The sequence below is a fragment of the Chlorocebus sabaeus genome, chromosome 20 (genome assembly GCF_047675955.1).
Source record: "Chlorocebus sabaeus isolate Y175 chromosome 20, mChlSab1.0.hap1, whole genome shotgun sequence".
In the NCBI taxonomy this organism is placed as follows: Eukaryota; Metazoa; Chordata; class Mammalia; order Primates; family Cercopithecidae; genus Chlorocebus; species Chlorocebus sabaeus.
The window spans coordinates 21,689,367-21,708,469 of NC_132923.1; the positions used below are offsets into that span (position 1 = coordinate 21,689,367).

At 32.0% G+C, this 19,103-nt stretch overlaps 1 protein-coding gene across 4 annotated transcripts in view; it reads right to left on the minus strand.

The window, feature by feature from the left end:
- SYCP1 (synaptonemal complex protein 1) overlaps window positions 1-19,103 on the minus strand; it is a 113,508-nt gene that overhangs the window by 37,014 nt on the left and 57,391 nt on the right. For all 4 annotated transcript variants that reach the window (XR_005240356.2, XM_037998054.2, XM_037998056.2 and 1 more), the window contains exons 17-25: window positions 18,348-18,452; window positions 17,295-17,398; window positions 15,775-15,892; window positions 14,887-14,957; window positions 13,782-13,863; window positions 11,031-11,093; window positions 10,808-10,870; window positions 601-717; window positions 76-186 (exon numbers count right to left, since the gene is read on the minus strand). Coding sequence is in view for 3 of the 4 variants with exons in the window: in XM_037998054.2 (XP_037853982.1) it covers window positions 76-186; window positions 601-717; window positions 10,808-10,870; window positions 11,031-11,093; window positions 13,782-13,863; window positions 14,887-14,957; window positions 15,775-15,892; window positions 17,295-17,398; window positions 18,348-18,452 (834 nt within the window). In the remaining variant the exon portion in view is untranslated. The remainder of the gene's footprint in view (window positions 1-75; window positions 187-600; window positions 718-10,807; window positions 10,871-11,030; window positions 11,094-13,781; window positions 13,864-14,886; window positions 14,958-15,774; window positions 15,893-17,294; window positions 17,399-18,347; window positions 18,453-19,103) is intronic.

The window sequence follows — 19,103 nt, forward strand, 5'->3', positions numbered from 1 at the left end:
TCTTGATTTCACCATTATTTAACAGAAATATGGCTCCAATTAATAATTTTCATTATATAAGGAGAAAAAAATTACCTTATGTTTTTCCATAAGTGCTACCATTTCAGCTATTTTATGCTGACATCGTTTATCAATTTCTTTCTGTAATTTTACTGCTTCATCAGCTATTACTTTTGCTTTCTCAACCTATCAAATAAGCAAAAAATAGTTTCTTAAAATAAATGCACAAAAAACAAACAAGTGTAAAAAGTGTATGTTCTACTTAAATAAAAGCAAACCTCAAACACCAGGAAACTGGAAAAATAAGTAGAAAATGCACTGTTTGGGGGTTTTTTCAGGGTGTTCTATGAAGTAAGATGACAGTATACCACTGTGGCAATCATTTAACCTTTCGAAATAATTATATACTCAAATACTTAGAATAACAAGGATACTTTTAGCTTCTATAAAAACTGACACACTGACCCTAATATAAACTTACCAAACCTTTTTTAAAATCATAATTTAAAAATTAAGAATTTTTTTTTACTTTTCTCTTAAAATCCTAATAAAAATATAGATTTTTAGTATAATAAGTTCTTAATACTAAGTTTTTCCCACCTCTTCCAAAAGATTTTCTTCTGATATCTTTTTATCCTCAATTTCTTTCTGATAGGTGTCAGTGATTTCTCCAAATTTCTGTTTGGCACTTTCTAGTTCTAACTCTAATTTATTGACCTTTAAGTAAAGAAAAATAACATGAATATTAGTAAATGCTATGGATTACTTAAAAATATTCCATATTCATTTTGTGGTTTTGTGAATCTTAAAAGATTACTTATTCATGGAAATTATGGATGGATCACTCGCCTTACATTTTCATATGGTGAGAAGTGTTTTATCTTCACAAAATCTATCTTCTCCCCTAAAATATGTATTTTGTCTTGACAAGTAACATAAAATAAACATCCATGCATTTATTTTTAATGAATTTCTCAACAATATTTACATTACTCTGTTTAATATGCTTTATTAGAATAAGTATTTCCATTGGACAGAAAACTCATGTGATTCAAAGAAAAGGCATATTCTTAATGAGATTTTCTATAAAGAAGCAACAACTTCCATTTATATTATTTTCACATACTTTGTATAAATATTTACTGAGTTGTGTAGATATAATTCAAATATAGAAATTATCAAGAGGGAAGGAAAGCCCTGAATTAGCACCCTTCATATTCACTTTTATCTTAGGGCTAACTTAATACTGGAAAGGTGTTATACAGCAGGGACAGGAATTGGGAAGAGGGTTATGGGTAATATAATGATGAATCAGACTGTATTTTGTATCCATGAGTCAATCATTGACTGTATATAGACCATTACCAATATTGATAAAAGCTATTAAATGCCCCTCCCTCTTCATTAGCTTTCCCCTACTGCCTTTTTAAGCATAAAAAACACTCAACTTATATTCCCTTACTCTTCTTTATAGATTCATTGCATAATTATGTATCCCTAAACAATATTTCAAGATTTTTTTTGAACTTCATATAAATGTTGTCATAGTACATTATTTTTCTGGCTTGCTTTTCTCATTAAACAGTTACGCTTCAGATATTTATGTGTAAAAATACAGTTAGTTCATTTTCACTGCTGAGTAGTGTTCTATTGTATGAATATAACACTGTTTATTTATGTAATCAATTGTTCAGGGCACTGAGTTGTCTCCATTTTGGGACTGATACACACAATAGTGCTATGAATGTTCTTGTAAACATCTCCTGGTGAAAATGTAGAATTTCTCTACAGTATACACCTAAGATTGGAATTGCTGGGTCATAGGGCAGGTTACATATACAACTTTACAAAATGACATTATTTTCCATATGCATTTATACCAATTTAAATTCCCAGCAACAGGGTTATGACTTTTCCTGCTTCAAAACCTCACCAAGAGTTGATACTGTCACATAAAAGTATTCAAGTGAAGTTTTGTTGTATTATTTGCATTTTCCAGAAAATTATGTAACATGTTTAACTCTTCATGTTTTCTGTTCTGTAACCATCTCTTTTCATATATTTTACTCATTTATCTACTTGGTGCTTCATTTTCTTCTTACTTACATTTAATGGGTTCTAATCCTTTGTTCATTATATATGTAAAGTGGGAATATTTCTCCAACTTTGAGGTTTGTTGCTCTACTTTCCAAGTAACCAGAAATTGTTATAGCATATATGAATTTATCAATATTTTCAAATATGGTTGTGTTTTTAAATCTTATTTAGGAACTTTTTCTTTACTATCAGGCCACAAAGATATTGTCCCACATCTTCTTCAAATGTTTTGAAGCCCTGCCCTTCACATTTATTTATATCCTTAAGGAATTTGTGTTTGTATGTAGTGTAGAGGTAGACTTCCATTTTTTTTTTTTTTTTTATACTTTAAGTTCTAGGGTACATGTGGATAACGTGCAGGTTTGTTACGTAAGACTTCCATATTTTTACATGTAGATAGTCAAATGTTCTAGCACTACATATCTGCAATATCACTTCTGTATTGTGTCTAGTTACCATGTACCCCTGGATCTTTGTCTCGGTTTCTCTTTTATTCAATTGACTTGAGAACTTCTGTGCCAATGTCATACTGTCTTAATTACCTTAGCTATACAATTAATCTTTATATCTGGTAGGGCACATTTTCCGACTTCATTCTTAAAGATTGCTTTAGTTATTCCTGGCCTATATGATCATTTTTGTTAAACAGTCCAAGTGTTCTTGAAAAGCACATTTTCCTCACTTTTTAATATAAAATTATGCTTATTTCTCCAACATTCTTAAAAGATAGGTATGTTGTGGACAAAATTTAATGTTGACAATAATTTTCTCAGCCCATGAAAATACTTTCTCATTGTTTTCTGACTTCTATTGTTGTTTGTTGAGATGTTCATGACCAATCTGTCATTCCTTCACTGGTGATCTTTCGTTTCTCTCCTGCTACTTTTAATACTTCTATGTGTCCAATATTCTTCAGTTATACCAAGTCTAGGTGTGGATTTCTTTTAATTTTTCTTGCTTGGTATAAATTTCTCTTTCTGTATCTGTGAATTCATGTCTTTCATCAACTCTAAATATTCTCAGTAGAGGCTGAGTATTCCTTTTCCAAAATGCTTGGGACCAAAAATGTTTCAGATTTCAGATGTTTTCAGATTTTGGAATATTTATATATATCTAATGAGATATCCTAAGGATAGGACCTATGTCTAAACACAAAACTCATTTATATTTTGTATATACCTTACACATAGCCTGAAGGTAATTTAATACAATATTTTAATAATTTTGTATATGAAAAAATATGTGTTAAGTACTTATGCATGGACTTCTCCACTTGCAGCATTATGTCTGTGCTATAAAGTTTTGGATTTGGGAGCATTTTAGATTTTGGATTTTCAGGTTAGAAATATTTAGCCTGTAAGTACTGCTCATCCCCAGTTCACTCTATTTTTTTTTTTTCTTCTTGGACAATACAAAACCCTAAGAAAAAAAAAATCATCAAAGTACATGACAACAATAATAATATACTAACATATAAGTAAGACATAAGAGATAAAGGAGATAATGTAATCTAAGGCCAAATATACCAGTAAAAGAGACAAAGATTGTCAGAGTGTATAAAATTATAAATTCTGGCTACATGCTATTTATAAGAGTCATTTAAAACACAAAGATAGAGGATAAGAGTGAACAGATTTAAAAGATACAACAAGCAAACACAAAACAGAATAAAAAATGGTATAGTTATAATAACAACATAAAAACTTGCTCTAAGGCAAGTTTATCTCTATTAGAGATAAAGGAGGTATCTTGTTTTAACAACAATTTCCATTATATATAAATATGTAAGATACATATTACGTATACAATTGACCTTTGAACAACATGTGGATTTTTTTTCAACCAAATTTAAATGGACAATACAGTATCCACAGGATATGAAACTCACATATATGAAGGGCCAACTTCTTGTTTGCATGGGTTCCGCAGGGCTGACTAGGGGATATGAGTATGCACAGATTTTGGTATTCTTGGGGGGTTCTGGAACCAATCCCCCATTTATAAACCAAGGGAATAACTGTACATATAAAGTTCTATTGTATGTAATAAAAAGTTGCATATATTCTAAATAATGTATACCCAATAATATGAGCTTGAAATAAAGACAAGTTAACAGAACTGCAAATAAGAGGACAGAAATCCACAATCATTGTGTAAAATTTTTAAACACACCTATCTCAGTCACTACTTAATAAAACACAAATAAAAAATAAGCAGAGGTACAGAATCAAAAAAAGATATACAAATATAAAGAATATAACTGGTAATCTTTACATAAAGGAACACTTTACCCAACAACTATACAATATACATTATTTTCATGTATGTAAGGGATGTTTATAAAACATGACCCCATATATTGGGCCATCAGGCAAATACCGATAAATTTCAAAGTACTAAAGTCTTACCAGAGTGTGCTCTCTAATAACAATTCAATTACGCTAGAAATCAGTAACAAAAACACAATATGTCCCCTTAAATTTGGAAATTAAGAAATACAGGGGGGCATTGGGCTAAACAACACTAATTTACTATATATCAAAACCTATAGGACACAGATACAGCAATACTTCTTGGGAAATTTATAGCCTTGAAATGTGTACATTAGAAAGACTGAAAATTGGCTGTATGAATGTCTTCTTTTGAGAAATGTCTGTTCATATCCTTTGCCCACTTTTTGATGGGGTTGTTTGTTTTTTTCTTGTAAATTTGTTTGAGTTCTTTGTAGGTTCTGGATATTAGCCCTTTGTCAGATGAGTAGATTGCAAAAATTTTCTCCCATTCTGTAGGTTGCCTGTTCACTCTGATGGTATTTTCTTTTGCTGTGCAGAAGCTCTTTAGTTTTATTAGGTCCCATTTGTCAATTTTGGCTTTTTCTGCCGTTGCTTTTGGTGTTTTAGACATGAAGTCTTTGCCCATGCCTATGTCCTGAATGGTACTACCTAGGTTTTCCTCTAGGGTTTTTATGGTATTAGGTCTAACATTGAAGTCTCTAATCCATCTTGAATTAATTTTCATATAAGGAGTAAGGAAAGGATCCAGTTTCAGCTTCCTACTTATGGCTAGCCAATTTTCCCAGCACCATTTATTAAATAGGGAATCCTTTCCCCATTTCTTGTTTCTCTCAGGTTTGTCAAAGATCAGATGGCTGTAGATGTGTGGTACTATTTCTGAGGACTCTGTTCTGTTCCATTGGTCTATATCTCTGTTTTGGTACCAGTACCATGCTGTTTTGGTTACTGTAGCCTTGTAGTATAGTTTGACGTCAGGTAGCATGATGCCTCCAGCTTTGTTCTTTTGACTTAGGATTGTCTTGGAGATGTGGGCTCTTTTTTGGTTCCATATGAACTTTAAAGCAGTTTTTTCCAATTCTGTGAAGAAACTCATTGGTAGCTTGATGGGGATGGCATTGAATCTATAAATAACCTTGGGCAGTATGGCCATTTTCACGATATTGATTCTTTCTATCCATGAGCATGGTATGTTCTTCCATTTGTTTGTGTCCTCTTTTATTTCACTGAGCAGTGGTTTGTAGTTCTCCTTGAAGAGGTCCTTTACATCCCTTGTAAGTTGGATTCCTAGGTATTTTATTCTCTTTGAAGCAATTGTGAATGGAAATTCATTCATGATTTGGCTCTCTGTTTGTCTGTTACTGGTGTTAAAGAATGCTTGTGATTTCACTGGCCATCAGAGAAATGCAAATCAAAACCACTATGAGATACCATCTCATACCAGTTAGAATGGCAATCATTAAAAAGTCAGGAAACAACAGGTGCTGGAGAGGATGTGGAGAAATAGGAACACTTTTACACTGTTGGTGGGATTGTAAACTAGTTCAACCATTATGGAAAACAGTATGGCGATTCCTCAAGGATCTAGAACTAGATGTACCATATGACCCAGCCATCCCATTACTGGGTATATACCCAAAGGATTCTAAATCATGCTGCTATAAAGACACATGCACACGTATGTTTATTGCAGCACTATTCACAATAGCAAAGACTTGGAATCAACCCAAATGTCCATCAGTGACAGACTGGATTAAGAAAATGTGGCACATATACACCATGGAATACTATGCAGCCATAAAAAAGGATGAGTTTGTGTCCTTTGTAGGGACATGGATGCAGCTGGAAACCATCATTCTTAGCAAACTATCACAAGAACGAAAACCAAACACCGCACGTTCTCACTCATAGGTGGGAACTGAACAATGAGATCACTTGGACTTGTGAAGGGGGACATCACACACCGGGGCCTATGGGGAGGGGGGAGGGGGGAGGGATTGCATTGGGAGTTATACCTGATGTAAATGACGAGTTGATGGGTGCTGACGAGTTGATGGGTGCAGCACACCAACATGGCACAAGTATACATATGTAACAAACCTGCACGTTATGCACATGTACCCTAGAACTTAAAGTATAATAATAATAATAAATAAATAAATAAAAATTTTAAAAAATAATTTGAAAAATAAAGTACTTTTTTGAAAACAAACAAACAACAACAAAAAAGAAAGACTGAAAATTAATGATCTAAGAATTCATCTTAAGATAGGTCTGGGTGCAGTGGCTCACACCTGTAACCCCAGAACTTTGAGAGACCGACATGGGTGGATCACTTGAGGCTAGGAGTTTGAGACCAGTCTGGCCAACATAATGAAATCCCATCTCTACTAAAAATAGAAAAATTAGCCGGCGTGGAGGCGCACGCCTGTAATCCCAATTACTTAGGAAGTTGAGGCAGGAGAGTTGCTTGAACTCAGGAGGTAGAGGTCGCAGTGAGCCGAGATCACAGTCACTGCACTCCAGTGTGGGTGACAGAGGCAGACTTCGTCTCAAAAAAAAACGGAAGAAAACTTCCCAAATTGACAAACTCCTGGTGACACTGATAAAGAAAAAAGCAAAAGAAGGAACAAATAACCAACATCAGATTAAAAACAGGATATTACTGTTTTTACCAGTAAATGCTACAGACAATTCTGAAACTGTAGAAAATGTAGATGAACTGGATGAAACCCAGAAAAATATTATTTATCAAACTTGAAGAAATAGAACAACTAAGTTATACTGTAACTATGATTAAGTTGTTTCAGAAATTAAAAGCCTTTGCATAAAGAGAACTCTAGGCCGGGGAGCTTTCATCGATGAGTTCAACTTCAATGAGACATAATTTACATGTAATAAAATGCAAGGTTTTAAGTGTAAAGTTTAATAAGCTTTGACAAATTGTTTTTAAAACCATGTAATGGCAATACCAATCAAGACATAATTACCATAATCCCAGAAAGTTCCCTCATATCCCTTAACAAACTAATAGTACCCTACTGAGGCAACCATTGTTCTTTCTGTCTCCATAAATTGGTTTTGTTGATTTGAAAACTTCATTTAAATGAAATCATGCCAAACACACTCTCTTGTATATAGGTTATTCATTCAGCATATTACAAGATTCATCCATGTTCCTGTGAGTATCAGTAGGTCTTTTTTACTTCTGAGTAGTATTACATAGTATAAATATACCAAATTTGTTTATCCAGTCTCTTCTTAATGAACATTTTATGTGTTTTCATTTTTTATCATTGTGGATAAAGCTACCATGAATATTCTTGTACAAGATTTTTAGTGGACATGTTTCCATTTATTTTAAGTAAATATCTAAGAAAATAATTGTTGGATCACACAGTAGATGCATGTGTAGTTTTAGTAGAAACCATCAAAACATTTTCCATACTGTATGGAATACTGTATGCAGAGGCCACCTTTAGTCTACCCATTCTTCTGTCAATGGACACATGGGTTGCTTCCAACTTTTGGCTATTGTGAATAATGTTGCTATGAACGTAGGTGAACACATATCTCTTTGAGAGTATGCTTTCAATTCTTTTAGGTATATATCCAGAAGTGAAATGAGAGGATTGTATAGTTATTCTAATTTTATTTTTTTGAGGAGCCACAAAATTGTTCTCCACATTGACTGTACCATCTGACATTCCCATCATCAGTGCTCGAGAGTTCCAATTTCCCCACAACCTCGTTAACATGTTATTTTCTATTACTTCATTAGTACCCATTCTAACAGATATGAGGTAACATCTCATGAGATTTTGATTTGCAATGATCAGTGATATTAAGCATATTTTCATTTTTATGTGCTTATTGGCCATTTGTGTATCTTTGGAGAAATATCTATTCAAGTCCTTTGCCCATATTTTTTTCCAAGCCAAGATGAATTTATTGATGAATTCTACAAAGCTATTGAGGAAAAAATAATACCAATTCTAAACAAACGATTCCAAAATATTGAAGTGCCTTGATTTTAGAATTCCCAGTCTCCAGTACTGTAAGAAATAAATGTTCATTGTTTATACGCCACCCAGTCTATGGTACTTTGTTACAGAAACCTAAACTAAGACAGCTATACTTTGTTGCATTATTTTGTAGTGGCTGCTCTAAAGAGGATAGTATATATCACTAACTTATCAAACTCTAAGTGTTAATATTGTAACTATTTCATATGCAATGTAAAAATGTTACAACAAAACAGTTATATTTACTCCCTTGTCCTTTGTGTTACGGAAGTCACATCGATTATAAACTCTATAATAGCAATTTGTTTTCCTTTAAGCAGCCATATATACCCTTTTAAAATTAAAAGAAAAATATGTTGCCTTTTAAATTCATCTCAGTATTTACCATTTCCAGTGCTTTTCACTTCTTCTATTGATCAAAGTTTCCATCTAATGCCATTTTCCTTCAGCTTGAAGAAATTCCTTTAGTATTGCTTAGGGTACAGCTTTTGATGTCATGTTGTCTTCATTTTATAAAGATTTTTGCTGCATACAGAATTCTGGGTTGATGGTTTATTTTTGTTAGCATTTTATAAATGCCATTCCTTTGTCATCTGACCTTCACTGTCCTGATACAAGGTCAGTCATTATCTATGTCATTATATATATATCTATGTCATTGTTGTGCAATGTGACATTTTTTTCGGTCTGCTTTTAAAAGTTTCTTTTTATCTTTGGTTTTAGCACTTTGACTAAGATATGACTGCCTGCATATGGTTTTGTGTCTATCTTGCTTTGGATTTGCTGAGGGCCATGGATCTGCAAGTTTGTTTTAAGTGTTATAAATTTTTGAGAAATTTCTCAATTAATTTTATTTGTCAAGGTCAGGTACAGTCACTCATACCTATAATCCTAGCAATTTGGGAGGCTGAGGCAGGTGGATCACTTAAGCTGAGGAGTTCGAGATCAGCCTGGGAAACATGGCAAAACCCCATCGCTACCAAAAATACAAAAATTAGCTGGATGTGATGGCATACACCTGTAGTCCTAGCTACTCAGGAGGCTAGGGTAGGAGGATCACCTGAGTCCAGGAGGTCGAGGTTGTGGTGAGCTGTGATCGCTCCACTGCATACTCCAGCCTGGGTGACAGAGTGAGACTGTCTCAAAAGTGAAAATTTTATTTGCCCTATTCTCCTTCTCTTCTTACTTGGGGATTCCAATTACACACTTAAAAACACTTGTTATTGTTCTACAAGCCACTGAGGCACTATTCCTCTTTTAAAAAATTTTCTTCTGTGTACCTCTGACTAGATAATTTCTACTTATCCAGCTTCCAGTTTACTGACACTTGATTCATTTGTCTTCAATCTACTATTAGGATCATTCAGTTTTGGCTTTGGTTTTGGTTTTGGTTTTTAAAGACATTTTACTTTTCAGTTCTAGAACTTCCATTTGATTATTTTCAGTTTCCATTTCTTCACTGACATTCCCCATTTATCTTTCATTATGACCATATTTTCCTTTCTGTCTTTGAGGATGTTTATAATAGCTGCATAAAAGACTTTATCTGCTAATTCTAACATCTGGATTATTTTGGTGTTATTTTTTATTGACTGATTTTTATACTATTGATTGACATTTGTGTTGTCTTCTGTTTGGGGCTAATACAAAGAATGCTGCTATAAATATTTTTGTACCTTTCTCCTTACTCTACCTAGGAGTAGAAGAGCTGAATTATAAGATATATGAATCTGCTATGTTTATATAGAATGTCAACAGTTTATGAAAATCCTTACTTGACTTAATTTTTAATCACATTTACATATTTTTAATTTCAAATACCATTAAAGGAAGGTATAAGATTTTTATGTTTCCTCCCAAAGAGCACATAATTAATACAATGAGAACTGCTGTTTTCCATTCATAATTCAAAAACTATTTATTGAATACTTACTGTCAGTCATTGTTCAAAGACATAGGAATAAGGTTACAAAATATGGCTCTAATATTAGGAGCTTATATTGTAAGGCTTTAATTTGTTTTATACAAGTAAATGGTTCTCAATCCCCTTCTGCAGCAGGATAATCACACATAGAGCTTTTTAAAATGTAGATTCCAAGAATCCATTCTACTTACTCAATTTCACTTTTTAATATGGAGGTAGGGAATATGACCACACACAAAGAGCTCATGCATGCAAATATATTCTTAAGCTGCTTGAATCCAAGCTTAAGAAGATATGTGCATGCTAAATCACAGATGTGTACTCTATTACAACTAAAAGAATTGATATCCCCTATTTAAAAAGATAACAACCTTTCAACTTTTCAATTTATACTGTATAAACAAGTGGAATAAAACATCTAAATTCTCATCTATTAATATTTAAAAAACAAAAATAAAGATGCCAAATACCTTTATCTCATAAACATTCAGTTGCTTGCTTTCTGCTGTACCTTTTTTTTTCAAGGCCTTATTCTGTTAAAAGTAAAAATAATTATATTTAGTACTAAAGTTATTCAAACTTACCTTGCCACTGACTTAGACTCAAATTACTAAAGGAAGAGAAAGCATTATTCTCTAAAACTGTGATGAAAATATCAGTTTGATTTTGAGAATATTTATAAAAAATACATACCTCCTGCTGAAGTTCTTCAATATACTTGTTTTTATTTTCAACTTGTTTCCTTAAATTGTTACACTAAAAAATTTTGAGAAATTATAGCTATTTTATTTAGTATTCCAGTCAAAACAGGCAATTTCAGACTAATAAAAATATTGCATAAAGTACTGATAAATGTCACTTCAAAATCATGGTAATTCCATTAATATAAAAATTATACTAAAATCACAAATTTTAATAAAGATCATCTAAATACAAATGCAATCATAGCTCACTGCAACCTCCAATTCCTGGGTTCAAGTGATCCTCTCACTCCGGCCTCCCAAAGTGCTGGGATTACAGGTGTGAGCCACTATACTCAGCCTCAGTGTCCCTTTTTTAAAAAAACCGCATCTTTGTATGTGAAGTGATGAATATGTTAACTAGCATGATTTAATCATTTCACAATGTATACATACATCAAAACATCACTTTGTATGCCATAAATATATATAATTTTTCTCAGTTAAAAAATCATTTTTATGTTACTGCTTATATGTCAACATTCATCATTCTTATCTTTGCAATGTTTAATTCCGAACTTTGCAACAATCCAATGAGATAGAAAGGATAGGTATTATCTCCATTTGAGAGATGAGGAAACTGAGGCTCAGATAGGTAAAATATATATAAAATAAAAAATGTCGGAAAAAGGTAGCATATTGAGGGAAGAAAAGTGTAATGAAATTTAATGTCACACAAAATATCTGGGAAGTGTTTACAACCTGGATTCTTTCTGGGAAACTGTTTTAACAGGTAAGTTGAAATCGAAATATGGGAAACTGAAATATGCTAAAATTTTGTCATGCATTTCATTTTTTTCCTTAAATCGTCACTAATATTTTCTATATTGGCAAAATAAATTGTGTTTTAAATTCTTAATAGAGGATTTTATTTTACATTAAAAATTAAAATCATGTTTTTCTCCATGAACAAACAATAGGCATAATGATCTGCAGTGGACTCTGATACAAATTTTAAAGTAGTGAATTACGTACCAAGTATTTAGCATATTAAGTTCATTTTTTTCAGGCTGAATTTAACTAATAAATATGAACTAAAAGAAAAATAGCTTTTCAGGGAGGAGAATGTGGTATAGTTTAAAGAATGTAGAAGACCAGCTCTACTACTTCTTTCTTAGTCATGTAACCTTTTGAAGGTTTTTATCCTTTGGAGGTCTGATTTCTCACTTTATAAAATAAGAGCAATAATGACTTCTAGTTAAGTGAAATAACACATAGAAGGAACCTAGAATGTGCTTGGTCTATTGTAAGCCCTTTAAAATGGTACCTTATCTCATCCTTGAATTGTTTCAATAGTTTTACAGCTCTCAAAAGTGTAAATATAATTTTAACAATCCTCATGTCAAAATTCTTCAATGGCCTCAAACTCCTAAATGCAGCTTAAGTGGCCTTAAATGATCCACCCTCATCTTTCCCCACCTTCATCTCTCCATGCTTACCTCTCCCTACCCTCATCTTTCCTCACTCTGCCCTCTACCACCACTACCTTAAACTCCATCTTTTAGTTACAATGAATTTTTTGTACTTAAATATGCCATGCTCTGATACTTTCAGACTTACACATACAATGTTTATGGTTTTTTAAACTTAGAATATTATCTTCCCTGCTATACTTGTGTCCACCACCTGTCCTCCACTAATTCCTATTAATCTAAAGCTTCACACTGAATGTGACTTCTTTCAGGAAGCATGCCCTAGCTTAAGTTTGAATTAGATGTCCTTTCTATAGACTCTAATAGTATCCAAATAGAGGACCTATGTTGTGGTCTGGCCAACACCCTTTCCTGCAAGAATTCCTCTACTATAAAATTCACAGTAGTCCTGCTCAGTTCATGTAATTTGATGGGGGCTAACTCTATCTCTATGAGTGGACATGCCGCTCAGGCTTAGCCAGGTTACTCTATCCCCTAGCCACAATTATTGACTCGGGAATAAGTATGAATTGAACTAAGCCAGAGTCTTCTCCAAGATTTTTTTAGAATTTTCAAGATGACTTTTAATGGCTTTCCAACTGATTCCAATGCCTTTCATCTCTCCCCATTCCATTCGCAAATATTAAACGGTGTCACCTCCTCAATAAAAAACTTTAATTAGATCACTACTATCTACCAAATAAATGAAATCCAAATGTAACACCCAGAACAGTGCCTGACACATAGTAGGTGGTCAATAATATTTGTTGAATGAATGAAAAAAACACAATCAAAGACCTCATAATCTAGATCGATCTTTCTACTTTGGCACAATTTTCTTCTACTCTGTATAATATATACTATAATCATGTCACATATCTTGTACTATTCCATTTTCATGACACTCTTCCCTAAAAACCTTATTATCTTAATTTGATATCATATTCACCAAAGCATGACACAAAATTATTAAACAATTTGTCATCCATATATTTTATATTACTGAAGTATGAGCTTTTTGTTTAGCCTAAAAAATGTTAGTCTACATTAAATATTGAACATATGTTAAAAGAAAATCAGAATTATGCCACTATTTCTTCTAGATATAGATAACAGATTAGTAGTAAAATAATCCAACTTTTCCTAAATATTTAAGGTTGATGGCTGATGACAGTCTCTAGATCACTATTATTTATACAACAGTATACTTCCCTTTATTTTTGTTTAGATATGTGGTGTTGCTTTTACGATTTGAAATTTTGTGATACAATCCATTATTAAATACAACATACATTTTCTTCACTCTTGTCCAATTTACATTTAATTTCATCTCTTTTCTGTTTTAGCTCTTCTCTCACATATTCCAGTTCATTTCTAAAAGAAAATGGAAGAGTGACATTATAATAAAAATTATTAGATCTAAAGAAGATCTCAAATAACTCTAAATAAGGAAGTCTTAAAGACCACATTCTTTAACCAAATGTAAAAAGCCAAAACTGAATGCTTCAGAATATAAGTACAAACAAGAGGCTGGGTGTGGTGGCTCACACCTGTAATCCCAGCACTTTGGGAGGCTGAGACGGGCAGATCACGAGGTCAGGAGATCCAGACCATCCTGGCTAACACGGTGAAATCCCGTCTCTACTAAAAAATATAAAAAGCTAGCCAGGCGAGGTGGCGGGCGCCTGTAGTCCCAGCTACTTGGGAGGCTGAGGCAGGAGAATGGCGTAAACCCGGGAGGCGGAGCTTGCAGTAAGCCGAGATCGCGCCACTGCACTCCAGCCTGGGTGACAGACCGAGACTCGGTCTCAAAAAAAATAAAAAAAAGTGAAAAACTAAAAAACATAAATATCCAAAAGTAAAAATGACAAAAATAATGTCATTACATCCACTTGAATGACTGGTAGATGGACATAAAATAGATGACTGTGAAAAAACATAAAAACATTAATAATGCTAAAAATAATATTAAATGGAAAAACCACATATAAAATTATATGTGTATGGTTATAAGCAATAACCAAATACATTCTTTAAAATATAGAGTGGGTATAAAACTCCAGTATTATAATCATTCATATGATTAGAAGTAATTTTTAAGATTTCTATATTTTATGAAATGTGATTAATACATTTTCTTAATTAAATATTAAAGAATTAGAAGGTTTATGATGCTTTAAAATTTCTGTCTAATCTCACTAACTTTTAACACTAAGCACAAAGTAGACATTATTATAATTTTATTTTAAGCAGGATTCCACAACAGTGATTTATGTCTAATTTTTACTTTATACAATATTCAACATCAGTCCAATTTAAATTAATGATAACAAGTTAACAGAAAAGAAATATCAAAATATTTTGCCAGACAAAAAAAGGCCAATTTGTTAGTCTTGCCTTAATTGGGTTTCTGTTTCTTCCAGATTTCCTATTTGTTTCAACATCCTTTCTTCTTGCTTTTTGTTATTCTAAAGAAATAACATTGTTTATATCAATTATTTTGTTTAAACAAAAATAAAATTAAACTACTATTTAAGACCTTTATCTGTCAGTATAAAATTTATTTAGTTATACATAAAGGAAAAAAAAATGGGCTTTTCAACTTGTATAGTTTCATACTACATTTTAAGCCTTACTTTAATTATTCTCCCAACAATCCCTATACAATAGTTAACAAAACAAGTCTCATTTGGTTTTCCAGTGTTACTTTGAGTCTGTATCCTTTGTTCATATTGTCACTTCAAGTAATGTTTTCCATTCATTGTTACCTACTGAACTCATAATTCATCTTTTAAGACGAAAATCAATGCTATATTCTCTCAGAAGCCTTCTCTTTATCCAAAGCAGAAGTGATCCTGCAAACTCTGATAACACTTTGTCCCACTAACAACACATATGACATACTATTTTGCTTAAGCTATGTGAGAAATTACTATTTTTATTAAGTCATAAGTTCTTAAAGAGAAAGGGTGACATTTTATTCATCATTGTATCCTCCACAATCTTATATGACTTAATAAATACCTATTGACTAGATGGTTTTTAAAAATCTTGATGCCTAAAATTAGATTAACTTGTTCTAGGAGTGGCCTCCACATTAATCAGAGGGTAGCCTCTGTCACCCATTACCACCCTGTAAGACCAATATGCATATTTTTCTTCTAAAACAAAGTTTTAGCTCTAAAGCAATCAGACTTTAAAGTTCAAAGGATCTTTAGAGGTCATCTATTCTAACCTACTAATTGGAAGAAAACTAAGTCACCAGCACTTTCTTTTTCAACTCACATTAATATCTTCTTGCTGATTCTTGAGTTCTAGGGTCATATCACTTGTTTCCTGTGTGAGTTCTTTGTTTTCTAGTGAAAGCTTGTTGCAGTGTGAAGTTAATTCAGTATTCTTAAGCCTATTTTTTTTAAAAAGTCATACCAAAATATTTACAAATGAAATGACATAATATGGAATTTAATTCAACATAATGATAGGGGAAAGGGATGATGGACTGGGGGAAAAACATGAAACAAAATTGACTATTGGTTTATAATTCCTAAAGCCGGGTGATAGGTTGATTATTACATTATTCCCTCTAATTTATATATTTTTGAAATTTTTCTTTACTAAATTTTCAAATGTCACACAATGTATTTCCTTGCATGTTCCCTGTATGCTCATCCTTTCATACTTTCCACAAATTTTGAAAAGTACATTATTTTTTTCAATAATTTTTTCCTCTCCATTAGACTGTCTCTTAGAAGTTATTTCAAATTTCCTATAACTTGATTAAAGTAGTACATGAGGCATGAGCTGTGTTTAATTAAGATATTTTCATTTTAAAAAAACACCTAAGTTTAACTTTTGTGCACAACACCTAATTTGCTCTTAAAAGATTTCAAATGTTCTACCTTGGAAGAGAGATTATTGCTGTATTGGCTACATCCAATATCAATTTTAAATGAAGGCAGAGGAGTATGTGGCTCTACAGAGTGATTTTAGGAGCATCTATTACCTATTTCTATTTAATGATACTGGAAATTCATCAAAGAGGAGATAAAGCATTTCATTAAGCCATGAAAAGTTGAAAAGCAAATATACTAAGGATAACAAATGTACATTAAAATACAAATAACTAATCAGTCCATTCATTAAAAGGGACATTAGTTCATAGATGAGTTTTACCTAGGGCCCTTAAAAAAGTACTATTGAAAAGGTACCAGAAATAGAGAATTAGATAAAAAGGAAGGGAGAGGATGCTGCATAAAGTGTTTACTTCTCTTATTTAATCTAGCACTGAGAAGCCACCAAAAGGGGAAAATCATGCTCACCACCACTAGACTGGCTACTTGAATTTACTTTTCTCTGAGTAATAATACAATAATAATTTCCCCCGCTTTCTCTCCAAATTAAACTTACTGAGTAGGTAAAATCATCCAATTCAATATTTTATCTGGATAATGTAAGAAATAAATTTTTATTTTGACACTTTATCAACAAAAACCTATAAAATAATTTAGCAAAACAACCAAAACAACTAGTTAGAACTGAAAATGATTATTTTTATGAGGAACTAAATACCTCTAAGAAAAGGAGCACATTGATGTAAAGTATTTCTAAACTTTGGGGTGTACTCTTTTTCATGTCAGTGATATGTACTTTCCTTAGCAATGAAATTAGCACATTATTTAGATCCTTAAGAATAAAAATATAATTTCAAATACATTCAAATAAATATTAAATATAAATTATTATTTATCACCAGAAAGCTTAGGAATTGAGTACATAAGCTATTCTTAGATAAATGGAAAACATACTTCTCATTTTCAAGCTCAGTTTTCAGATCTTTAACCTCTTTTGAATAATACTGTTCACTTGTGGTAATGGCAGTTAACTGTATTTCCAAATCATGTACTTCTTTCTGCAAAATAAACATATATAACTATGGCAAGTGTTTTTCCAATTTTCTCATTTGAAAGGTATATTCACTGAGTAATTAAATCATATATTTGGCAAAAATTGGGCAAGTTATGTCAAATATTTTAAATGAGTAAATTTAAAGTGAATAATCACTATAATCACTATAATTTTAAAACAATGAACAATGACATATTCAATGTAAGTAAATTCTATCTTGATATTGTAAAATTCAAGCAGAAAAATAGTTACATGTTATAAAATATTCTTATCACTCTGCCAACTAATTAATTTCAATTAAAATTTTACATTATCAAGGAGAAATATATTAATTGATGAAATCAGGTAGTCTCTTTAAAAACTAAAATGTTATTATTACAAAAAGACAAGGTGTAATTCTGTCATGGACTGGAAACATACTTTAAAATACAAATTCTAAAACTATAACATGAGCACTATAAAAAGTACTGTAAACTAAGAACCTAACTTAACGAAGGCTAAATTTCAAATGTACCAATTAAGAAATACTTGGCTAGGCATGGTGGTGTGCCCCTATAATCCTAGCTACTTGAGGGGATGTTCCAGGAAGCACAGGGTTCAAAGCTAGTGTGCAATTACTGTGCATTTGAATTAGCTACTTCACTCTAGCCTGGGCAACATAGTGAGACTCTGTCTCAAAAGAAAAAATACTCAAGACATCAAGAAATATAACTATTATAAACCATAGCATAATGCATCATATTGATCTTTTAAATGTTGGTCTTTCTCACATTATAATGTGGAGGTTGTCTAAATGTGTTTTAAATAAATCGTAAGCATGTTAATGTAATAACAAATGCTTTGAAAGGAATTTTGTGAAGAAATCTTTAACAAAACAAATACTTACACCATAATTCATAAATCTATATTCTACTAACAAAATATTTAAAATAAAAATGTTTCCTTAAACAAACCTCTCTGGCTTGGAGAAGACCAATTAGTTCTTGTTCTGTTCCTTTTAATTCTTCAGCAATCTTCTCAAATTGTTTATTTTCATATAAAAGCTTTTCCTTTTCTCCCTATTTATAAACATTAACAAATCAGGAGTACCAAATCATACACATATTCAAAGTAATCAAACTGGCCAAATGGAGCTATGGAAAGATCTATGAGCTTCTCCCTGGCTAAAATTCTTTAAAAAGAGAAAATTAGTCAATATTAAGTAAATTCAAAGACTAAACATGATGACAGATAATTCAATAGACACAGCCCTGGAACACAATAATTAATTCTTTAGTTATAGATGATTAATTTCTCTTCATTCCTTCTACTATCCAACACAGCATATATTTATGAACTCACTTTTTACTTTGTCTTCCCAAGCACAACATCACAACAATTTTATAAAAGGCCTCACAATAAAAGGTCCTAAATTATTAATTATAAAAACTACTAATTGTAGTTAAGGAGTTTGAATTTTATCTATAGACAATGTGGAATCATCATAAATTTTACTGTAACAATATAACATCATCATATTTGTAATTTTAAAAGATAACACCAGCAACAGTGCACAAGAAAGCTTAAGTAGGGTGAACCTAAAAACAAGAAAGCCAGTAATGAGAATACTGTGCCAAAACAAATGCAAGATGAAAAGTGTTTAAATTATGTCAAGGGCTGTGGAGACAGACTGATAACAATAACCATGGTTTCACGCTTTCGAATGACTT